Below are 18041 nucleotides of genomic sequence, written 5' to 3' on the forward strand. Positions count from 1 at the left end.
TTAAAATGGTTCGCATCCAAAGAAAAAAAAACAACTAAAAAAAAAAAAAAGACAAGAATGATCTTCCTAACATTGGTGTCCTCTGTACTTAAAAACTTCCCAGCTGGCCCAGTGGTAAAGAGTCCACCTGACAATGCAGGAGACACTAGAGATGCAGGTTTGATCCCTGGGTCAGGAGAATCCCCCTGAAGGAGAAAATGGCAACCCACTCCAGTATTCTTGCCTGGACAATCCGATGGACAGAGGAGCCTGGCGGGCTACAGTCCATGGGGTCACAAAGAGTCGGACACGACGGAGCTCACACGCGGCTGCCTAGGGAAGGGTGAGAGTGTGGTTCCCAGAAAGTTTGAAACTACAGGTGCCTCTGTGTCTCTATTTGGCGGCGCTGCTCCAGACCCTCTTGAATCACTTGTCATTTCACATCGATCCCGTCTTCGTCACCAGGCTGTCAGATCCCAGCGGACAGTCCGCTTGGTTCAGGGCTCATCCCAGGCGCCGGCACACAGGAGGTGCAAGGTCATCAGTTGCCCAACCAACACGGTCCCAGGAAGAGACAGACTGCACGCAGAAAGATGAGCAGGTCGGAAACTGCGGATCTCAGAGGCATCTCCCCGCCTCCGGCCCCAGCAGCGGCTTGAGCCAATGGAGCTCCCCGTTGTCCCAAGAAGGGGCTGGGAGGCGGAGTTTCCAGGGGGCATGGGGGCGTGTCGGCCCCGCCCTCGCCCCGCCCTTCCCAGACTCGCGCGGCGCGGCCGCAGTCTCCAGGCAACAGCACAACACGGGCGCCTAGCAGCCCGAGGCGGGAGGGCTGCACCCTGGCCCTCGACGGGCGGACGGAGCTTTGCGGCCAAATGGAGGACGACGAGGAGGAGATCACGGCCGCCGCGCTGCGGGGCAAGCCCCGGCCGCTGCCCATCTCGGCGCTGTCTGCCTTCAGCTACATCCCTCCGCGGCGCCAGGACCCCAAGGAGCACAGCTACTACTACCGCCAGGGCTGGGTGAGCTGGGGTGGGGTTGGGGGGGGGGGGGGGGGGGCGGTGAGCGGGGTGCTTGAGGGCCGGGACGGAGGACTGGATGCTGGTGGGGGCTGCGGGGGTCAAGGGCGGGGCTGCATTGAGGGGAGGGGGCAGGAGGGCTAATGGGGGCGGGACTGCAAGTCCAGGGAGGTAGGTAACCGGGGTGGGGGGAGAATAGGGGCGGGGTTACAATGCCTGGGTGGGACCAAGGGGACGTGTTTGGGGCGGGGCTGCACTTCCAGGGAATGAGATGGGGGCGGTGTTTCACGAAGGGGACGGGTCCTGGGAGCTTCGGCCCAATCGGGAAGGAGTCTGGTGGAGGGGGTTCAGAGGGAGAAGAAACGGGGTGAGACAACATAGTGACATTACTTTGCAGACCACGGTCCATCTAGTCTAAGCTATGGTTTTCCCAGTAGCCATGTATGGATGTGAGATTTGGACCATACAGAAAGCTGAGCGCCGAATAATTGATGCTTTTGAACTGTAGTGTTGGAGAAGACTCTTGAGAGTCCCTTGGACTGCAAGGAGATCCAACCTGATGCTGAAGCTGAAACTCCAATACTATGGCCACCTGATATAAAGAACTGATTCATTGGAAAAGACCCTGATGCTGGGAAGGATTGAAGGCAGGAGGAGAAGGGGCTGACAGAGGATGAGATGGTTGGATGGCATCACCGACTTGATGGACATGAGTTTGAGCAAGCTCCAGGAGTTGGTGATGGACAGGGAGGCCTGGCGTGCTGCAGTTCATGGGGTCGCAAAGACTCGGACACGACTGATGGACGGAACTAAACTGAACACTGAGAAGGAGGGTGCTGGGGGCGGGATTACACTGCTGGGAAGGGTTTCTGGGGGCGTGGATGCAGGGTGGGGCGGGGCTTCAGTGTCAGGTTAGGAGTCTGGGGATGAGGCTACACAAAAAGGCTGGGGTGGGCTTGAGCAGCACAGCCTGTAAAAGGTTCGAGGTGGGAGGGGGGCGTCAGGGTCACAGGGGTGGGAGAGTAGTAGAGAGGCCTCTCTCTGGGGTTCTTAGACCCCAGAGAACCGCTGCTAAGACCACCGTAAGTGGTCTTACGGTGTAAGACGGAGTAAGGCGGACCCCCGCGCCCCGCCACGGAGGGGCTGGGCAGGGGCGGAGCTGGGGTGGGCGGTGGATGGGGGGTGGGGGTGGGTTCAATTGTTAGTCGTGTTGGACTTTTTGCAACCCCCAGGCTTCCCTGTCCATCACCAACTCCTGGAGCTTGCTCGAACTCATGTCCATTGAGTCAGTGATACCATCCAACCATCTCATGCTGTGTCATCCCCTTCTCCTCCTGCCTTCAATCTTTCCCAGCATCAGGGTCTTTTTCAATGAATCAGTTCTTCCCATCAGGTGGCCAAAGTATTGGAACTTCAGCTCCAGCATCAGTCCTTCCAATGAATATTCAGGACAGACTTCCTTTAGGATGGACTGGTTGGATCTCCTTGCAGTCCAAGGGACTCTCAAGAGTCTTCTCCAACACCACAGTTCAAAAGCATCAATTCTTTGGCGCTCAGTTTTCTGTATGGTCCAACTCTCACATGCGTACATGACTACTGGAAAAACCATAGCTCTGACCTGACAAACCTTTGTTGGCATAGTAATGTCTCTGCTTTTTAATATGCTGTCTAGGTTAGTCATAGCTTTTCTTCCAAGGAGCAAGTGTCTTAATTTCAAGGCTGTAGTCACCACCTGCAGTGATTTTGGAGCCCAAGAAAATAAACTCTCTCACTGTTTCTATTATTCCCCATCTGTTTGCCATGAAGCGGGGATGGGGGAAGGAGCACAGTACACCTGGAAGAGGTGTTGGGGGGACTGGGCCTGCTGGGGTGGGGTAGGCCGGACACTCAGCCAGTGCTCCTGGCCTTTTGGGGGTGGGTTATGGCTGAGTGCTCTATGGGGAAGCAAGGGCAGTCGCCAGGTTCCTATTGCTTCTACCGGAGCAGCAAGCTTACTGGGTGCCCAGGATCTGGAGGAAGGTTGGGAGCTGGGGTCCGCCGCTGGGCGATGCTCCTTCTGGGGTCTGACTGCGGCAGGCTTGGCTGACTCGGTTTATTCTTCCTGAATTCACCAATCAGACACGGGGCTCCAACTTTCTGGGGCCAAATCAACCAAGCAGCAGAGAGATGCCCAAAGTGACCAGACCAGGTCTCCGTGCCTGGAAGGAGATCAAAAGTGAGCGAGAAGCGTAGTTCAAATACACCCTGCCACCCGCTTTAAGAAATCTTTATTAAAACACAGTCGTGGCCTCATGTGTTTAGTATTGTCAGTGGCAACCTCACAGAGTTCAGCTGCAGCCAAGACAGGGGGACGGGCAAAGTTTAAAGCGGTGATTGTCTGTCCCTTTACAGAAAACACTTCCAACATCTGCTCTGATGTCCTACTGCCCTGGGAAGGTAGGGATGGGCCTTAAAAAAGTAATGCAGATAGATTGTAAGGGGAAAAAAAACATTAAAAAACTCAGTAATGTTGATTGCTGGGGTCATAGGCAAATTCAAGTCCTGAAGCCTTTAGTGTCACAGGAAAAAAAAAAAAAAAATGACCCAGGAGAAAGGCTAACACTTAAATAAAAAGGCCTTCAAGGCAGCAAGAACCACAAAATACATTTCAAAGTCCATTGTCAAGCCAACTCCCAATGGTAATGAAGTCCTTGTGTGAAGTGGTGTTTAATCAGCTTCAGGACTCCAGAAGCTGATCCTCTGACCTTGAGAGTATTTGGACTAAAGAGGATGAAGTATGTATCACAGGTTTGCTGGGGGACCCAGCTGCCACTAAATTCTTTGTAAATAATTCCAAGCTCCGCTCAGAGCTGAGAAGAAACACTGAGAAATTAGCTCTTCAGTCAGTCTCTGTGTCACCCTCACGGGTTAGTTCCTTAGGAGCTCAGGATCCTGGGTGAAAATACTGTGTGTGTGTGCGTGTGTGTGTGTGTGTGTGTGTGTGTGTGTGTTAGTCACTCAGGTGTGTTGACTCTGTGAGACCCCAGGGACTGTAGCCCTCCAGGCTTGTCTATCCATGGGATTCTCCAGGTGAGAATACTGCAGTGGGTTGCCACGCCCTCCTCCAGGGGATCTTCCTGACCCAGGGATCGAACCCAGGTCTCCCACATTGCAGGCAGGTTCTTCACCAGCTGAGCCACCAGGGAAGAGCTGGGTAAAGTACTGACTCTGTGTTAATTAGCTCAAGTCACAGAGCAACCACTGCATCACACCTTGCCTATCTCTGAATCAGAGATCAAACAGAGCCAACTGCATGGAGCTCTTATGAGAATTAATTTAACTAAGGGGTAGAATTTGTATGCAGGTCAGGAAGCAACAGTTAGAACTGGACATGGAACAACAGACTGGTTCCAAATAGGAAAAGGAGTACGTCAAGGCTGTATATTGTCACCCTGCATATTTAACTTATATGCAGAGTACATCATCAGAAATGCTGGGCTGGAAGAAGCACAAGCTGGAATCAAGATTGCCAGGAGAAATATCAATAACCTCACATATGCAGATGACACCACCCTTACGGCAGAATGTGAAGAGGAACTAATAAGCCTCTTGATGAAGGTGAAAGAGGAGAGTGAAAAAGTTGGCTTAAAACTCAACATTCAGAAAACTAAGATCATGGCATCTGGCCCCATCGCTTCATGGAAAATAGACGGGGAAACAGTGGAAACAGTGTCAGACTTAATTTTTGGGGCTCCAAAATCACTGCAGATGGTGACTGCAGCCATGAAATTAAAAGATGCTTACTCCTTGGAAGAAAAGTTATGAGCAACCTAGATAGCATATTGAAAAGCAGAGACATTACTTTGCCAAAAAAGGTCCGTCTAGTCAAGGCTATGGTTTTTCCAGTGGTCATGTATGGATGTGAGAGTTGGACTGTGAAGAAGGCTGAGCGCCGAAGAATTGATGCTTTTGAACTGTGGTGTTGGAGAAGACTCTTGAGAGTCCCTTGGACTGCAAGGAGATCCAACCAATCCATCCTGAAGGAGATCAGCCCTGGGATTTCTTTGGAAGGAATGATGCTAAAGCTGAAACTCCAGTACTTTGGCCACCTCATGCAAAGAGTTGACTCATTGGAAAAGACCCTGATGCTGGGAGGGATTGGGAGCAGGAGGAGAAGGGGACGACAGAGGATGAAATGGCTGGATGGCATCACTGACTCGATGGATGTGAGTCTGAGTGAACTCTGGGTGTTGGTGATGGACAGGGAGGCCTGGCAGGCTGCGATTCATGGGGTCACAAAGAGTCAGACACGACTGAGCGACTGAACTGAACTCAACTGACTGAAGGGGTAGAAAGTGGCACACGGTAAGCCCAGTGTGAGCAGACCTCTTCTTATTATTATCCTTTTTATTTGTTCATCTTAGTGATGATTAGAGTTTCCTTTCACTGAAGGCTGGGTCTCGGGGCCTGTCTTTTATCCTCCACCCTTGGTCAAAGTTGGAAATTAACACAGGTGAGGCAGGTAGTCTGAGTGTCAAAGTGTCAATCTGTTGGTTCCTAAATTCTAAGGCATCTCCCCTGTGGGAGCTCAAAGTCAAAGCTCTCATAATAGCACACTTATTCAAAGCCCGTGGCTCAGGTGGTAAAGAATATGCCTGCCCTGCAGGAGACCCGGGTTCCATCCCTGGGTTGGGAAGATCCCCTGGAGAAGAAAATAGCCACCTACTCCAGTATTGCCTGGAGAATGCCACAGACAGAGGAGCCTAGCAGGCTACAGACCATGCAATAGCAAAGAGTCTGACACGACTGAGTGACTAACATTTTGACTTTCAGTGCCGCGGATCTGAAGACAAATTTGTCCTCTAAAGCTGCCAGAAAAGATGCTATCAACTCCTGTCTCGCTCCCGAAGGGGCCTCTAGCAGTGTGTGCTTTCCCCATAGGTTCAGTCAATGGTATTTAAAAATGACTTTTCTTCTTCTTCCGCCTCGGCCGCTTTTCAGCTCCTGAAATGCAAAGGCTAAGTCAGAGGAGAATGACCTTTCATGAAGGTTTTGATTAAATTTTTCAAAGTCTAAGAGCTGCATTGAGAAAAAAAAACCTTAGGCAGTGTTAGAATATGCTTTCTGTCGTGCTAATGTGAATTGTGGATAGCTCTGTTGTGAAGGAAGCTTTGCTCAGAAAGCCCTATCTCAGCTTTGGTGGGATTAGCCAACTTTCCTTGTTGGTTTGTGGGAGAGACACAGAGGCAAGGGGTTGAGTGTTTCTTTACCCTCCTGATACTGAATTTCCCTTTGCCAAGTGCAGCCAACGACTTGGTAAGAAAGACCTCTGACCATGCAGAGGTGCAAAGGGGCATCTTTGAAAGGCCTGTGCCAGCATGCAGGATGCAGGAAGTGTTCAATCTCAGCTCCACGAGCCCCTCCTGAGTGGAGGAGCCTTTAGGCACCACACACGCCTGCCACACCTCGGGCAGGTGAGCCCCAGTTCTGTTGCTGGCCCACTTTTAGAATCTAGACAGGTTTCTCTCTGTTATCCAGTGGACTCTCGCACCCACACGCCGTCCAGTCTCAGCGTGTACTAGCCAAATGCAAGTATGCCCCCTGCAAGACACATTTCCGTTCCCACTCCTACCTGATTTTCTCCTTAGCATCTACTACTGTCTGACCTACTAAATATTTTCCTTAGTTATCCTGTTGGGTTTTTTTCCCCCTCTCATTAAAATAGGAGAGCAGGGATTTATTCATATGCTTCCTGTGTCCTCAACAATTGAAAGAATGCCCACGGTCTCACAGTTGGTGTGTCATAAATACCTGCTGATGAATCAGTAAGGATGAATAAATGGATGCAGATTTTTTTAAACAAAGTGACAAGTTACCGATTGACAAGTTTAGCCTCTTAGACTAAACAGAAGTTTCCTTTTGGATTATCTGCTGTTTGGGTTATCCTTGACCTTGCTCTTGTCCTAGGGGGACCAAAATTGGGAGTGGACTGTGGTTGCCTCTCTCTGCCTGGGCTGGCTGCACTTGCTCTGCTCAGTGATCTGTCCCTGGAAACTTAAGGCCTGGAGGGGTGGGGCTGAGTGTCTTCCTCCAACTTAGGAAGGGGTCACCAAGGAAGGAGGATGGAGTGAGCTGGGGGGTCATGTGTGCCCTTCTAGTGGAAGTCCTCCTTCTGGAAGGAAACACCGGGAGTGGGGAAGAAGCGTTCCTACCAGTCATGACCGCTGTGTGAACACATGGTGAAGGCCCTTCTGTGTGTGTTTATGAATGTGATCATGTGTGTCAAACTTCTTAAACTAGTAACATGTTCCCACATGATTACACAACTATGTGTGTTTACTTGCAGCACACTCTTTTCATTTAACACTACATCTCAGACTCTTTCATAATCATCCCCTTTTAAGAAGTACAACAATCAAATAATACATGAAAAGTGTTAGTCACTCAGCTGTGTCTTGACTATTTGTGACCCAATGACTGTAGGGGGCGTCTCTGTCCATGGGGTTTTCCAGGAAAGAATATCAGAGTGGGTGCCATTTCCTTCTTCAGCAGGTCTTCCTGACCCAGGGATTGAACCTGGGTCTCCTGCATTACAGGCAAACAGCACTTTCCCCAATATACTTAAGCCTATTAGGCACGTGTAAGATTAGATTCAGGTTTCAGCCCACGTGGACGGCGTTTTCTTCCTGGATGTGAATTGCTGCGGGTTGGAGGTTGCGGGGGTGAATGGGGAGCTGGTATCAGTGGAAGAGAGAAGGCAACTGCCTCCACTCTTGTTAAATTGACAAAGTATTCAGATTATTTGGAAAGTTATGAAAATTTCCCCAACTTGGGATCTTAACTCACCAAAGAGGAAACAGTCTTTGCTGGGAACCAAAGAGATAATTGAGTATTGTTCTTTTAAAAATGTTAAGGTTGTGTCCTTGACGAGCTCCAGTTCTTCTGAGATACAGAATTTTGAACAATGTTAAAATTAATGAAAAAAACCTCCTTAAGCTTCATCTACTGTCTAAGTCCCAAGGAGAAGTGCTGAAAGTACCAGACGGAAAAATGAATCTCTTAAGAATCAAAGAAAACTACTTTCGGTCACCTTGGGAATTTTCAGTTTTGAAAGTAGGTCACTCCGCTCTGGGTAGGCAGACAGTTCTGAAAGCCTGCAGGTGACAGGTAGTGGTGCCATGGCCCGTGAGGAGAGGCGATGAATGTAGTCCTGTCATAACCTTCTTAGTCAAGGTAGGCTGGGACGTGCTACGCAGACACATGGACTCCAAACCCAGAGAGTCTTAACTAGTGGGGTGTCAGAGCCTGATCATACTGACAAAGGGGGATTTTAGCATTTCTTCTGGACTTTGTATTCATTTAAAAGCCTACAGTTGCCACAATGGGCATACTATACCACAGAAATGATCAAATGCTACAAAATTGGGTCTTTTATCCCCAGAGAACAGGTTGTTAACACAAGCTCACCACTGGCCTTAAACAAATAAACATAATGAAATATAGCCCAGCATGTATGTTTCTCCTGGGCAGCTCTTCTGAATGTAGTGACTTGGGAAACTAGGCTTCTTCATTTTAGTTGCTCCATTATTGCCAAGGCCTGGGAATCTTTGGGGCTTTGTAGTCCTTCCTTGGATCCTTTAATTTGCTGGCCATTGAGCAAGGTGAGAATTGATGTTTTCAAACTGTGGTGCTGGAGAAGACTCTTGAGAATCCCTTGGACAGCACGAAGATCAAACCAGTCACTCCTAAAGAAACTCAAGCCTGAATATTCATTGGAAGAACTGATGCTGAAGCTCCAATACTTTGCCCACCTGATATGAAGAGATAACTCACTGGAAAAGCCCCTGATTCTGGGAAACACTGAGGGCAGGAGGATAAAGTGATGACAACAGAGGATGAGATGGTTGGATGGCATCATTGACTCAATGCACATGAGTTTGAGCAAACTCTGGGAGACAGTGAAGGACAGGGAAGCCTGGCGTGCTGCAGTCCATGGGGTTGCAAAGAGTCAGACTTGACTTAGCGACCGAACAACAACAAAGAGCAGGCAGGGAGAGTGTGCAGGCCTGCAGGAGAGTTTCTCGGGGACTAGGCCTAGAAGGTGGTGTCCACTGGTTTCACCCTCATTCCCTGGCCAGAGCTGTATCCCACCTGCCCTGGATATTATGATGGGAACTGGACATTGCAGTCTTCTGTTTGCGCTGGAAGAAGAAAGGTGTTTGGTGGGCACTCAGTAGTCCCAGTGGAACTGGGACTTTTGCCACAGTGGAAAAATATGTTTGTTTCCTTTCTCTTGTTTCTTCTTTGCAGAGCTGATCTGGTTTAAAGTTTCAATGGAGAGTATATTTACATTCAGAATGGTCTGAAAGGGAGGAGAAAATAAAGGACTTGGACCTCAGTTTGCTCAGAATCTTACCCCAACTATTTGTGTGAGAATTTGTGTAACTTCTGGGAAGAGAGCTTCCAAGATTGAGAGGAGGCACTGGGCATAATAAAACCCACAGCCCTAGAGGAGATGGCCCCTAGGATCCCCGCTGCTCACCTCCTCTCTGGCCGAGGTTCTCTGGGTGCAGAAGGGGACACCCGTGGCCACCACCAGCTGCTCCTGGTCCTAGGGAAACAGGTCATTTGATTGCACTGTAGGCTCTCTCTGAAACACACCTATTTCATGGGTCAGCTGGGCCCGGAGGGATTCCAGTGATGATGAGACATCTAGATTACGACCAAGAGCCCAGATTGTATTACTGTGTAAATGGAGGTGACAGACTTTCAAGTTACTGTCTGTGTCTGCCTTTGGGCTTCTGCTGGGGCTGGCCTGTAGCTCTGAACCCAAAAGGGAATGGTCCACATTGCAGTAGCTCCCTTACAGAAGGTGGGCATGCTTGTTTGGAGAACCTGCCTCCCACCCTCCCAACAGAGTGGGTGGCAGGCATCCTTGAGCTTCTGATGTATTTCTGCAGGGCCCACTGGCCTGGGAATTATTAAAAAAATTTTTTTTGCTGCAAGATTTCCTTAATCTGTCTAGGCTAGAAGCGAACACACAGCCAACCCCTCCAGCTTCTGCTTCTGTGCACATCCTACTCATTGATGTTAAAGATAACTGAGATTTTGGACTTCCCTGGAGGCCCAGTGATTGACTCCATACTTCTAATGCAGGGGGTGTGGGTTTGATCACTGGTTGGGGAATGAAGATCTAACATGCCATGCTGTGTGGCCAAAAAAATAAAAAGAGTCTATAAAAAAAGATACTGAGGTTTCTCTATCATTTCCTAAAGGTTTTTAAAGTTTGAATTTTATGTGATAAGCAAATTTCTGATTTTACATGGTCAGAGTGGTGGGTATTCTTTTGCTTTTATGCCTAGGAGGCCCCTTATGGCTTTTCTTTTCAACTATTTCACTAATCCATCCTGAGTTTACTTTTGCCTGTAGTGTGATATGAAGACTTAAGTTTCATTTTCTTTTTCCCCCAAACAGCTAGCCAATGTTCATGGCACGAAAATCTGAATAATGTATCACCTCTCCATTGATCTGGGTCTTTGGCTTTTTATCTGTGTGAGTACAAGGTTGGACTTCCCTGGTGGTCCAGTGGTTAAGACACTGTGTTTCCAATGCAGGGGGCAGGGGTTCAGTCCCTGGTCAGGGAAATAAGATCCCATATGCCACTTGACATGGTCATGTATGGATGTGAGAGTTGGACTATAAAGAAAGTTGAGCTCTGAAAAATTGATGCTTTTGAACTGTGGTGTTGGAGAAAACTCTTGAGAGTCCCTTGAACTGTAAGGAGATCCAACCAGTCCATCCTAAAGGAAGTCAGTGCTGAATATTCGTTGGAAGGACTGATGCTGAAGCTGAAACTCCAATACTTTGGCTACCTGCTGCAAAGAATTGACTCATTGGAAAAGACCCTGATGCTGGGAGAGATTGAAGGCAGGAGGAGAAGGGGATGATAGAGGTAAGATGACTGGATGGTATCACTGACTCGATGGACATGAGTTTGAGCAAGCTCCGGGAGTTGGGGATGGACAGGGAAGCCTGGCGTGCTGCAGTCCATGGGGTCTCAATCGGACACGACCAAGTGACTGAACTGAGTACAAGGTTGCCTTCAGGAGGCTGTAGGTTGCCTTCAGGAGGGGTGAAAGTCAGGGCCGGCTAAACCAGGGCATGCACAGACCCAGCAGCTGCGTGGGAGAGACAAGGCGGTGCCGAGAAGAAGCTCCTGCAAGGCGACCTCATTCCATGCCCACTGGGGCACAGACTGAGAAGCCACAGCTCCCCCTCTAGCACTTGGAGTGACTTAGAATGCAGGCAGGTCAGCATTCCAGCATCACTGAATCAGTGTCTTGTACATGGTGCCTCTGAAACTTTGAAGAACCTGAGAATAATGTTTCTAAAAGATAGCCTTGTTTTCCTGACTAGATGGTTAATGGTGTTGTAGGGAAGAGCCAAAATGGCTCCATGTTGGAAGTGTGTTGACTTGCTTTCTGTTGCTTCTGTTATTATAATAATTCATAGTGGGCTGCCTCAGAGGGCCCTGCCCCTCTGCCTGACTGTTGAGAAAAAGTGCCTTTGTTCAGGACCCTGTCCACTTGTGATGACAAGAAGGAAGAAATTAACATCCTCTGCCTGAGGCTTGCCATTCTAGGAGATACTTGTAAGATTAATGGCCTTTTTACTTTGCTTACTTTGTCACCTCCCCAGTCCCCCACCCTCCAATCTCTGTTCTATAAAGGAACCCGGCATCTAGACCCTGATGAGATGGTCATTTTAAGATGTTAGTTTGCCAGCTCCTTGGTCAGCTGGCTAATTTCTTGCCTCAAACCCTGCCTCGTGGATTCATTGGCCTCTTGCGCTTCGAGCAGAGCAAGCTTGGGCTCTGTAGGACTGGTACCAGGACAGCAGCCACGTCTGGGTTATCTTCAGACCTTCCTGAGCAGGAGCGGACTGTCCTGCACAGGATGGATGATGCGTGAAGGCGTTTCCAAGGCTGGGCTGAAGCTTCGTCACACTCCAGCCGTTGCCACTTTTGCTGGAAGCCCTGAGTTCCCGCACTGAGAGTCTGCGGGATGTGATTTCCACCAGATGGTGCACACATCATACATCCTTTCCACTGTGACCTTGTACCTCTGTGTCCTGCAGTTGGAGGGGGTCATTCTAGCATGAATACTAGAATTTTTTCCCTAGAATACTAGGAAAAAAATAATAAGCAGCCTCAGACCCCGTGATCCCAATTCCAGTGAGATGGCCCATCTGTGTTCACTGTTGGAGGATTCAAGGCAGATGGTTTTTGTAGTTATTAAGTCACTAAGTCATGTCTGACTCTTTGACCCCATGGACTGCAGCACGCCAGGCTTCCCTGTCCTTCACTATCTCTTGGAGTTTGCTCAAACTCATGTCCACTGAATTGATGATGCCATCCAACCATGCCATCCTCTGTCATACCCTTCTCCTCCCACCTTCAGTCTTTCCCAGCATCAGGGTCTTTTCCCATGAGTCAGTTCTTTGCATCAGGTGGCCAAAGTATTGGAGTTTCAGCTTTAGCATCAGTCCTTCCAATGAATACTCAGGGTTGATTTCCTTTAGGATTGACTGGTTTGATCTCCTTACTTTCCAAGGGACTCTCAGGAGTCTTCTCCAGCACCACAATTCGAAAGCATCAATTCTTCAGCGCTCAGCCTTCTTTACAGTCCAGCTCTCACATCCGTACATGACTACTAGAAACACCATAGCTTTGACTATACAGACCGTTATCAGCACTTGGCTGGAGGAACATAAATGACAGGCCTGACTTATAAGGTGGAAATTAGAGATTGGCTGATACATGGATTTCTTCTTTTACTAGATACCAAATAAGGCAGTTTTATTTCTGTAGTAAGAAAAATTGGGGATTAAAATTATGGAGATGTTACAGATGGTAGTTCTGTTAACAGGTTCATTTTCTAACACATCAGAGCTCTGTGTGTGTGTGTTTTATGCATATGTTTGCTATATGTATAAAATACATGAATAGTTTACATGTATATATAACATGCCAAACATATATATCTATGTTCATACATATATGAATTATAGCTTTTATAGCTGCTGTATATGATTAAAATATTTCTGTCTCTCTGAAGAAGGAGAACGTCTCTTTGGATATATTGTCCTAGTATTCAGAGATTGTTTGCTTTTCAAAGTTGTACAAGCCTATTAGAGAAAATTTGAGAAATTCAAGAGAAGCAAAAATGAAGGAGAAAACAGATATCAAACAGATTATTATTATTTTAAGGTTTGCGCTCCAGGATGGAGTCAGGGAGAGTGAGGAGCCTCTTCTGGGAAGAAGGGGGTCTGTAACAAGTGGAGGAAAATTGCCCCTGGAAACATCTTTACCCCGTTGGGGGCTCTCGGGAACCAGGGGCCTGGCCTCCGTGCTCTCGTCGCTGCCCACATGATGACCTTCTCTACACACGTTTGTTGCTGTGGGGAATCTCTATACGTTATCTCTACTCTCCATCAGGGAGAGTTCAGGCTTTTCAAGCCCCCTGAAACTTCCACGACTCAGCCCCTGAATAAACCCATGGCTTGCTTTCTCTTTTTATTCCCAGACTGGAATCATTTCCCTGTATGACTGTGTTTTTAAGAGGGATCCAGGTTATAATCAGAAGTTACACCGAGATGACAGAGAACACGCCAAAAGCCTGGGACTCCGCATTAATGAGGAGGTAATAGCAAGAGGGTATCACCGGGCGTGAACAGATTCCTGGTGTGCGTTTTCACCACTGTGTCCAGTCGGCCGCACGAAACTCTCCCCTGTCTTCCGGTGCCGGGAAGAGACGATGAAGCTTCGGTCACTGTTGCTTGGTTCTGCCCTGTTAAACAGTCTATTCATTTCTGTGACTGTTGTTTAGTCCTATGAAAGTGAAAGTGTCAGTCGCTCAGTGGTGTCCGACTCTTTGCGACCCCGTGGACTGTAGCCTGCCAGGCTCCTCTGTCCATGGAATTCTCCATTCACTGGAGTGGATTGCCATTCCCTTCTCCAGGGGATCTTCCCAAACCAGGGATCAAACCTGGGTTTCCTGTATTGCAGACAGATTCTTTATGACCAGGGAAGCCCAGCCCAGTCCTATAGAATTGAACAATTCCATGACAGCAAAACTCAGAAGTTCTTTCCAACAGATAAACAGGTCTTTGCTGAACCTCTGAGGCCTGGTATCATGGTTCCAGGGCCCTGGCCTCCCAGGAGTGGAAGCACACAGGCAAGAGAGATTATTTCTCGCGAGTTACTGGGCCGCTGTGTGCACCATTGTATGGTTCAGGTCCTCTGTTTATCTGAATAGATTTCTGGAAGGAGCTGACAGGGTGGGTGGTGACCAACCAAGGGAACCAGACTTCCAGGGTGAGAAGGTCAGGCTCACAGCAGATGCCTGGAGTGGAGGGAAGGAGGAGGAGGAGGCTGTGCATCCCCTAGGCAGGGTCAGGACCATCTGCCCACTGGGTTAGACCCCACTTCCACACTAGAACATTGTCTCCATAAAGTCTGATGTGAGGACAGTATGTTTATTAAAATTCATGTGCTGCACTAATATCATCATCTTTGTACAATACACAGAAATCAGCATGTAAGAACTTCTGGTGGGACTGCTTTTTGATCAGAGGATTTTTGCCTGCCGCTGTTAATGTTTTAGAATGTCGCCATGTCAGTTTCCATGAAACTTGTAATTGACATGAAGTTGAATGATGGAAATGCTGAGAGGTATCACTGCTTAAGTCACAGACATGAACAGTTTTCCTGCTGTGTTGTTGTTATTCAGTGGCTAAGTCGTGTCCCACTCTTTGCAACCCCCATGCACAGCACTTCCCTGTCCTTCACTATCTCCCAGAGCTTGTTCAAACTCATGTCGGTTGAGTCGGTGATGCCATCCAACCCTCTCATCCTCTGTTGCCCCCTTCTCCTTGTGTCCTCAGTTTTTCCCAGTATCAGGGTCTTTTCCAATGAGTCTGTGGGTTTTGGTTTGTATTAATTCATTCCCAGTTAGTAGTGAAGTTAGTGCTTTTCTCTTACAAGTACGGACTTCCCTGGTGGCTCAGAGGATAAAGTGTCTGCCTACAATGAGGGAGACCCGGGTTCAATGTCTGGTCAGGAAGGTCTGAAGAAGGAAATGGCAACCCACTCCAGTATTCTTGTCTGGAAAACCCCATGGATGGAGGAGCCTGGTGGACTACAGTCGCAAAGAGTCAGACATAAGTGACTTCACTTTCACTTTTCTCACAAGTATATATGCCTAGCATGACTTAAAGTCAGTCAGACATTTTGAGCACCTCCCATATGCCACTGAGTATAAAGTGAACAAAACAGGAGTGTCTACCCTCATAGAGCTGAAATTCCCATGAGGAGACAGAAGGAAAAAAAACCAGTAAATGATGAACTGAATTCCAGGCAGTGATAAGTGGTACGCCAAGAGACACAGCCTTTTAAGCGGATGTGGAGGTCTGGGGATGTGATGGGGGCTGGGGAGATAAGGAGTTGGGGAGATGAGTGTTTGGGAGAAGGAAGGAGGGGAACAGAAGACAGGCGGGAGGAGCAGCAGGGAGAAGGGAAGAGGAGGAGGAGGAACTCGATCCTGAAGGCAGTGGGTACCTGGCGTCCCTGCAAGATCTTGGACTGTCCTCTGAACGTCTTGAGGACACTGGTGGCCTGGAGCAGAGGGGACAGAATCTGACCTGGTTGAAGAGCGCCCCCCACCCCACCCCGGCGTCAGTGTGGTCTTAACCGGCTCCTTAGGGGCTGCGATGGTTCATTTGTAGGTTTCTTGTGCACCGAGAAGCCCGGTGGAGGCGGGAGGCGGGTGTGGGACACGAAGGCATGGACAGCTGAGAACGCTCTACTTCCCCTCCTACAGGAGCGCGAGCGGCCGGTGGGGGTGCTGTCGTCTTCGGTCTACGGGCGGCGCATCGACCAGCCCGTGGAGCCTCTGAACCGCGACCACGGCCGCGCGGGCCACGTGAAGGCCGACTTCTACCGGAAGAACGATATCACCAGTATCAAGGCGCCTGGCTTCGGGCACATCTCTCCTGCCTGAGCTCCTTCCATGGGCCGAAGGGCGCACGAGCGAGGCAGGAGGGAGGGCAGCGCTGGGGACGCTCGGAGGGCCTCCCGGAGCCGGTGGGCGCCCCTGATTCCCCTGGATGCGCGCTGGGTCGCGGGGAAGGACCAAGGACCATGCAGGGCTGCTTGCCTGTGTATTTCCTGGGCGACCAGCCTGGCCAAAGGCCTGCGATTCTTAGGATGGACACCTGGTAGGACGTTTTTCCGCTGGAACCAATTTCAAGATGAAATGATGCTGGAGAGTGATCCATTGCGGGTATCTGAATAAAGTGAAAACTTTGTTCCCCCTTGACCTTGGTTGGTTTTGCTTTCTGTTTGCTCCTCTGCAGGTTTGCGTGTCTCCCTGACAGGCGCTTATAGCAATGGTGTTCAGATGTTTTTCTTACCGGTTATGGGAACTGCTACCGTCTCTTGGCACAGGTAACACTTAATGGGAGATAAAATAAAATTGCCTTTTGGCACAATTAGACTCTAGATTCTACAACCGCCCCCTCCCCCGCCAGAGGTCTGAGGCACAAATCACAGAAATTTGCATAACTAAGGACAAAAGCCCCCTGCAGGACCAGTGGCCAGTGAGCAGGGGCAGTACTCCCCCAGGGGGTGCAGGGGTGAGTGGGGGCAGTACTCCCCCAGGCGGTGCAGGGGCTTCTCACTGCCACGGCTTCTCTGGCTGCGGAGCCTGGGCTCTAGGGCTTCTGGCTTAGTTGCCCCAGGACATGTGAAATCTTCCCAGACCAGGGATTGAACCCGTGTCTGCTGCATTGTAAGGCAGATTCTTCACCAGTGGACCACCAGAGAAGCCCAATCTTTAAAGTGGGAGTTCCAAGCCTTGAAGAGTTTGTGTGGGAATCAAGGGGCCACTGGAATGTGGTCTTCGCTGACCCCATAGGGCAGTGACGGTTCATTTGTAGTTTTCTTTTAGGAAGCAGCTGCTGCTTTTAACGAAAGTTGGAAATGTTTACTCTGGAGATGATTTGAAACTTATTTCAAGTGTTAAGATTTGGCTATGGTTTAAATGAATGGATCTCTTGGAAGAAATCACCCCTTATCTATTGTGATTAAATTTCCCACAGCTTAGCAGTTAATGGGCAGGTGATTAATTAATTTCAGTGCTGATTCCTCCATTGCTCCTTGTATTGTTCTGACTAAGGACTTTATGACACTGTGTTCCTGGCAATTTCAAGGTTGAGCGGCTCTTAAATATTTCTTTATACTTTTGAAAATGTTTTTTCACTATGAAAAGTGAAAGTGAAGTCGATCAGTCCTGTCTGACTCTTTGCAATCCCATGGACTGTACCACACTCCTCCGTCCATGGGATTTTCCTGGCAAGAGTACTTTCACTATAGCTGGCTTAAAAAAAATGTTTTTTTTTCAAATAACTAGCAGTTTATTTGGAATGCCTTTGGGTGTGTTAACTACATTTAGAATAACATCATAGAGAGTATACAAAGTTTGGGTTATGGAAATTTTTATAAATTACACTTTTCTCAGTCTTGATTATCGAGAAAGACAAGGCATCTCAAAGAAATGCCTTCATCTGAAAGTAGTTGCCGTAAATTAACAGACTAGATTACTTTCAGTTACCTTAAGTCAGACCCCACTCCCTTACCCTTCCACTGCTTTTAAAAAGCAGGCCTTGAACTGGGCAAGATTTCAAAAACTCACATTTGTTAGACAGCAAGGGAAAATTAAATGTATTTATTTTAGCATCTTGACTTTTACACTTCAAAGACAACAATGAATGCCTGTTAGTCAACTTTATCAAAGAAAAACATATATTAAAAGGATTTGTTTCGACCTATCAAGTTTCCACCACGAGTCAGTGTTTTTCAAAAGCAGAGTGTTGCTGTCTTTAGGAAAGCGCTGCTGCACTGGGAAAAGGAAAAACATGGAAGATTGATGATAATGTAGACTTCTTTAAATAGGCGTATCGAAAACTCTGCAGAATTAAGGGGACTGGATTCACAGCATTTTTCATGAG

The 18041-nt window shown here is 48.5% G+C and overlaps 1 protein-coding gene across 1 annotated transcript; it reads left to right on the plus strand.

The window, feature by feature from the left end:
- The first annotated feature begins 737 nt into the window (after positions 1–737).
- Positions 738–16351, plus strand: CFAP90 (cilia and flagella associated protein 90). The gene is made up of 3 exons (XM_061393891.1): positions 738–998; positions 13559–13675; positions 15854–16351. The coding sequence occupies exons 1-3, from the start codon at positions 852–854 to the stop codon at positions 16031–16033; spliced, it is 444 nt and encodes a 147-aa protein (XP_061249875.1). The 5' UTR covers positions 738–851; the 3' UTR covers positions 16034–16351.
- The last annotated feature ends 1690 nt before the right edge of the window (positions 16352–18041 follow it).

Source organism: Bos javanicus, chromosome 20 (genome assembly GCF_032452875.1).
Source record: "Bos javanicus breed banteng chromosome 20, ARS-OSU_banteng_1.0, whole genome shotgun sequence".
Lineage (NCBI taxonomy): Eukaryota > Metazoa > Chordata > Mammalia > Artiodactyla > Bovidae > Bos > Bos javanicus.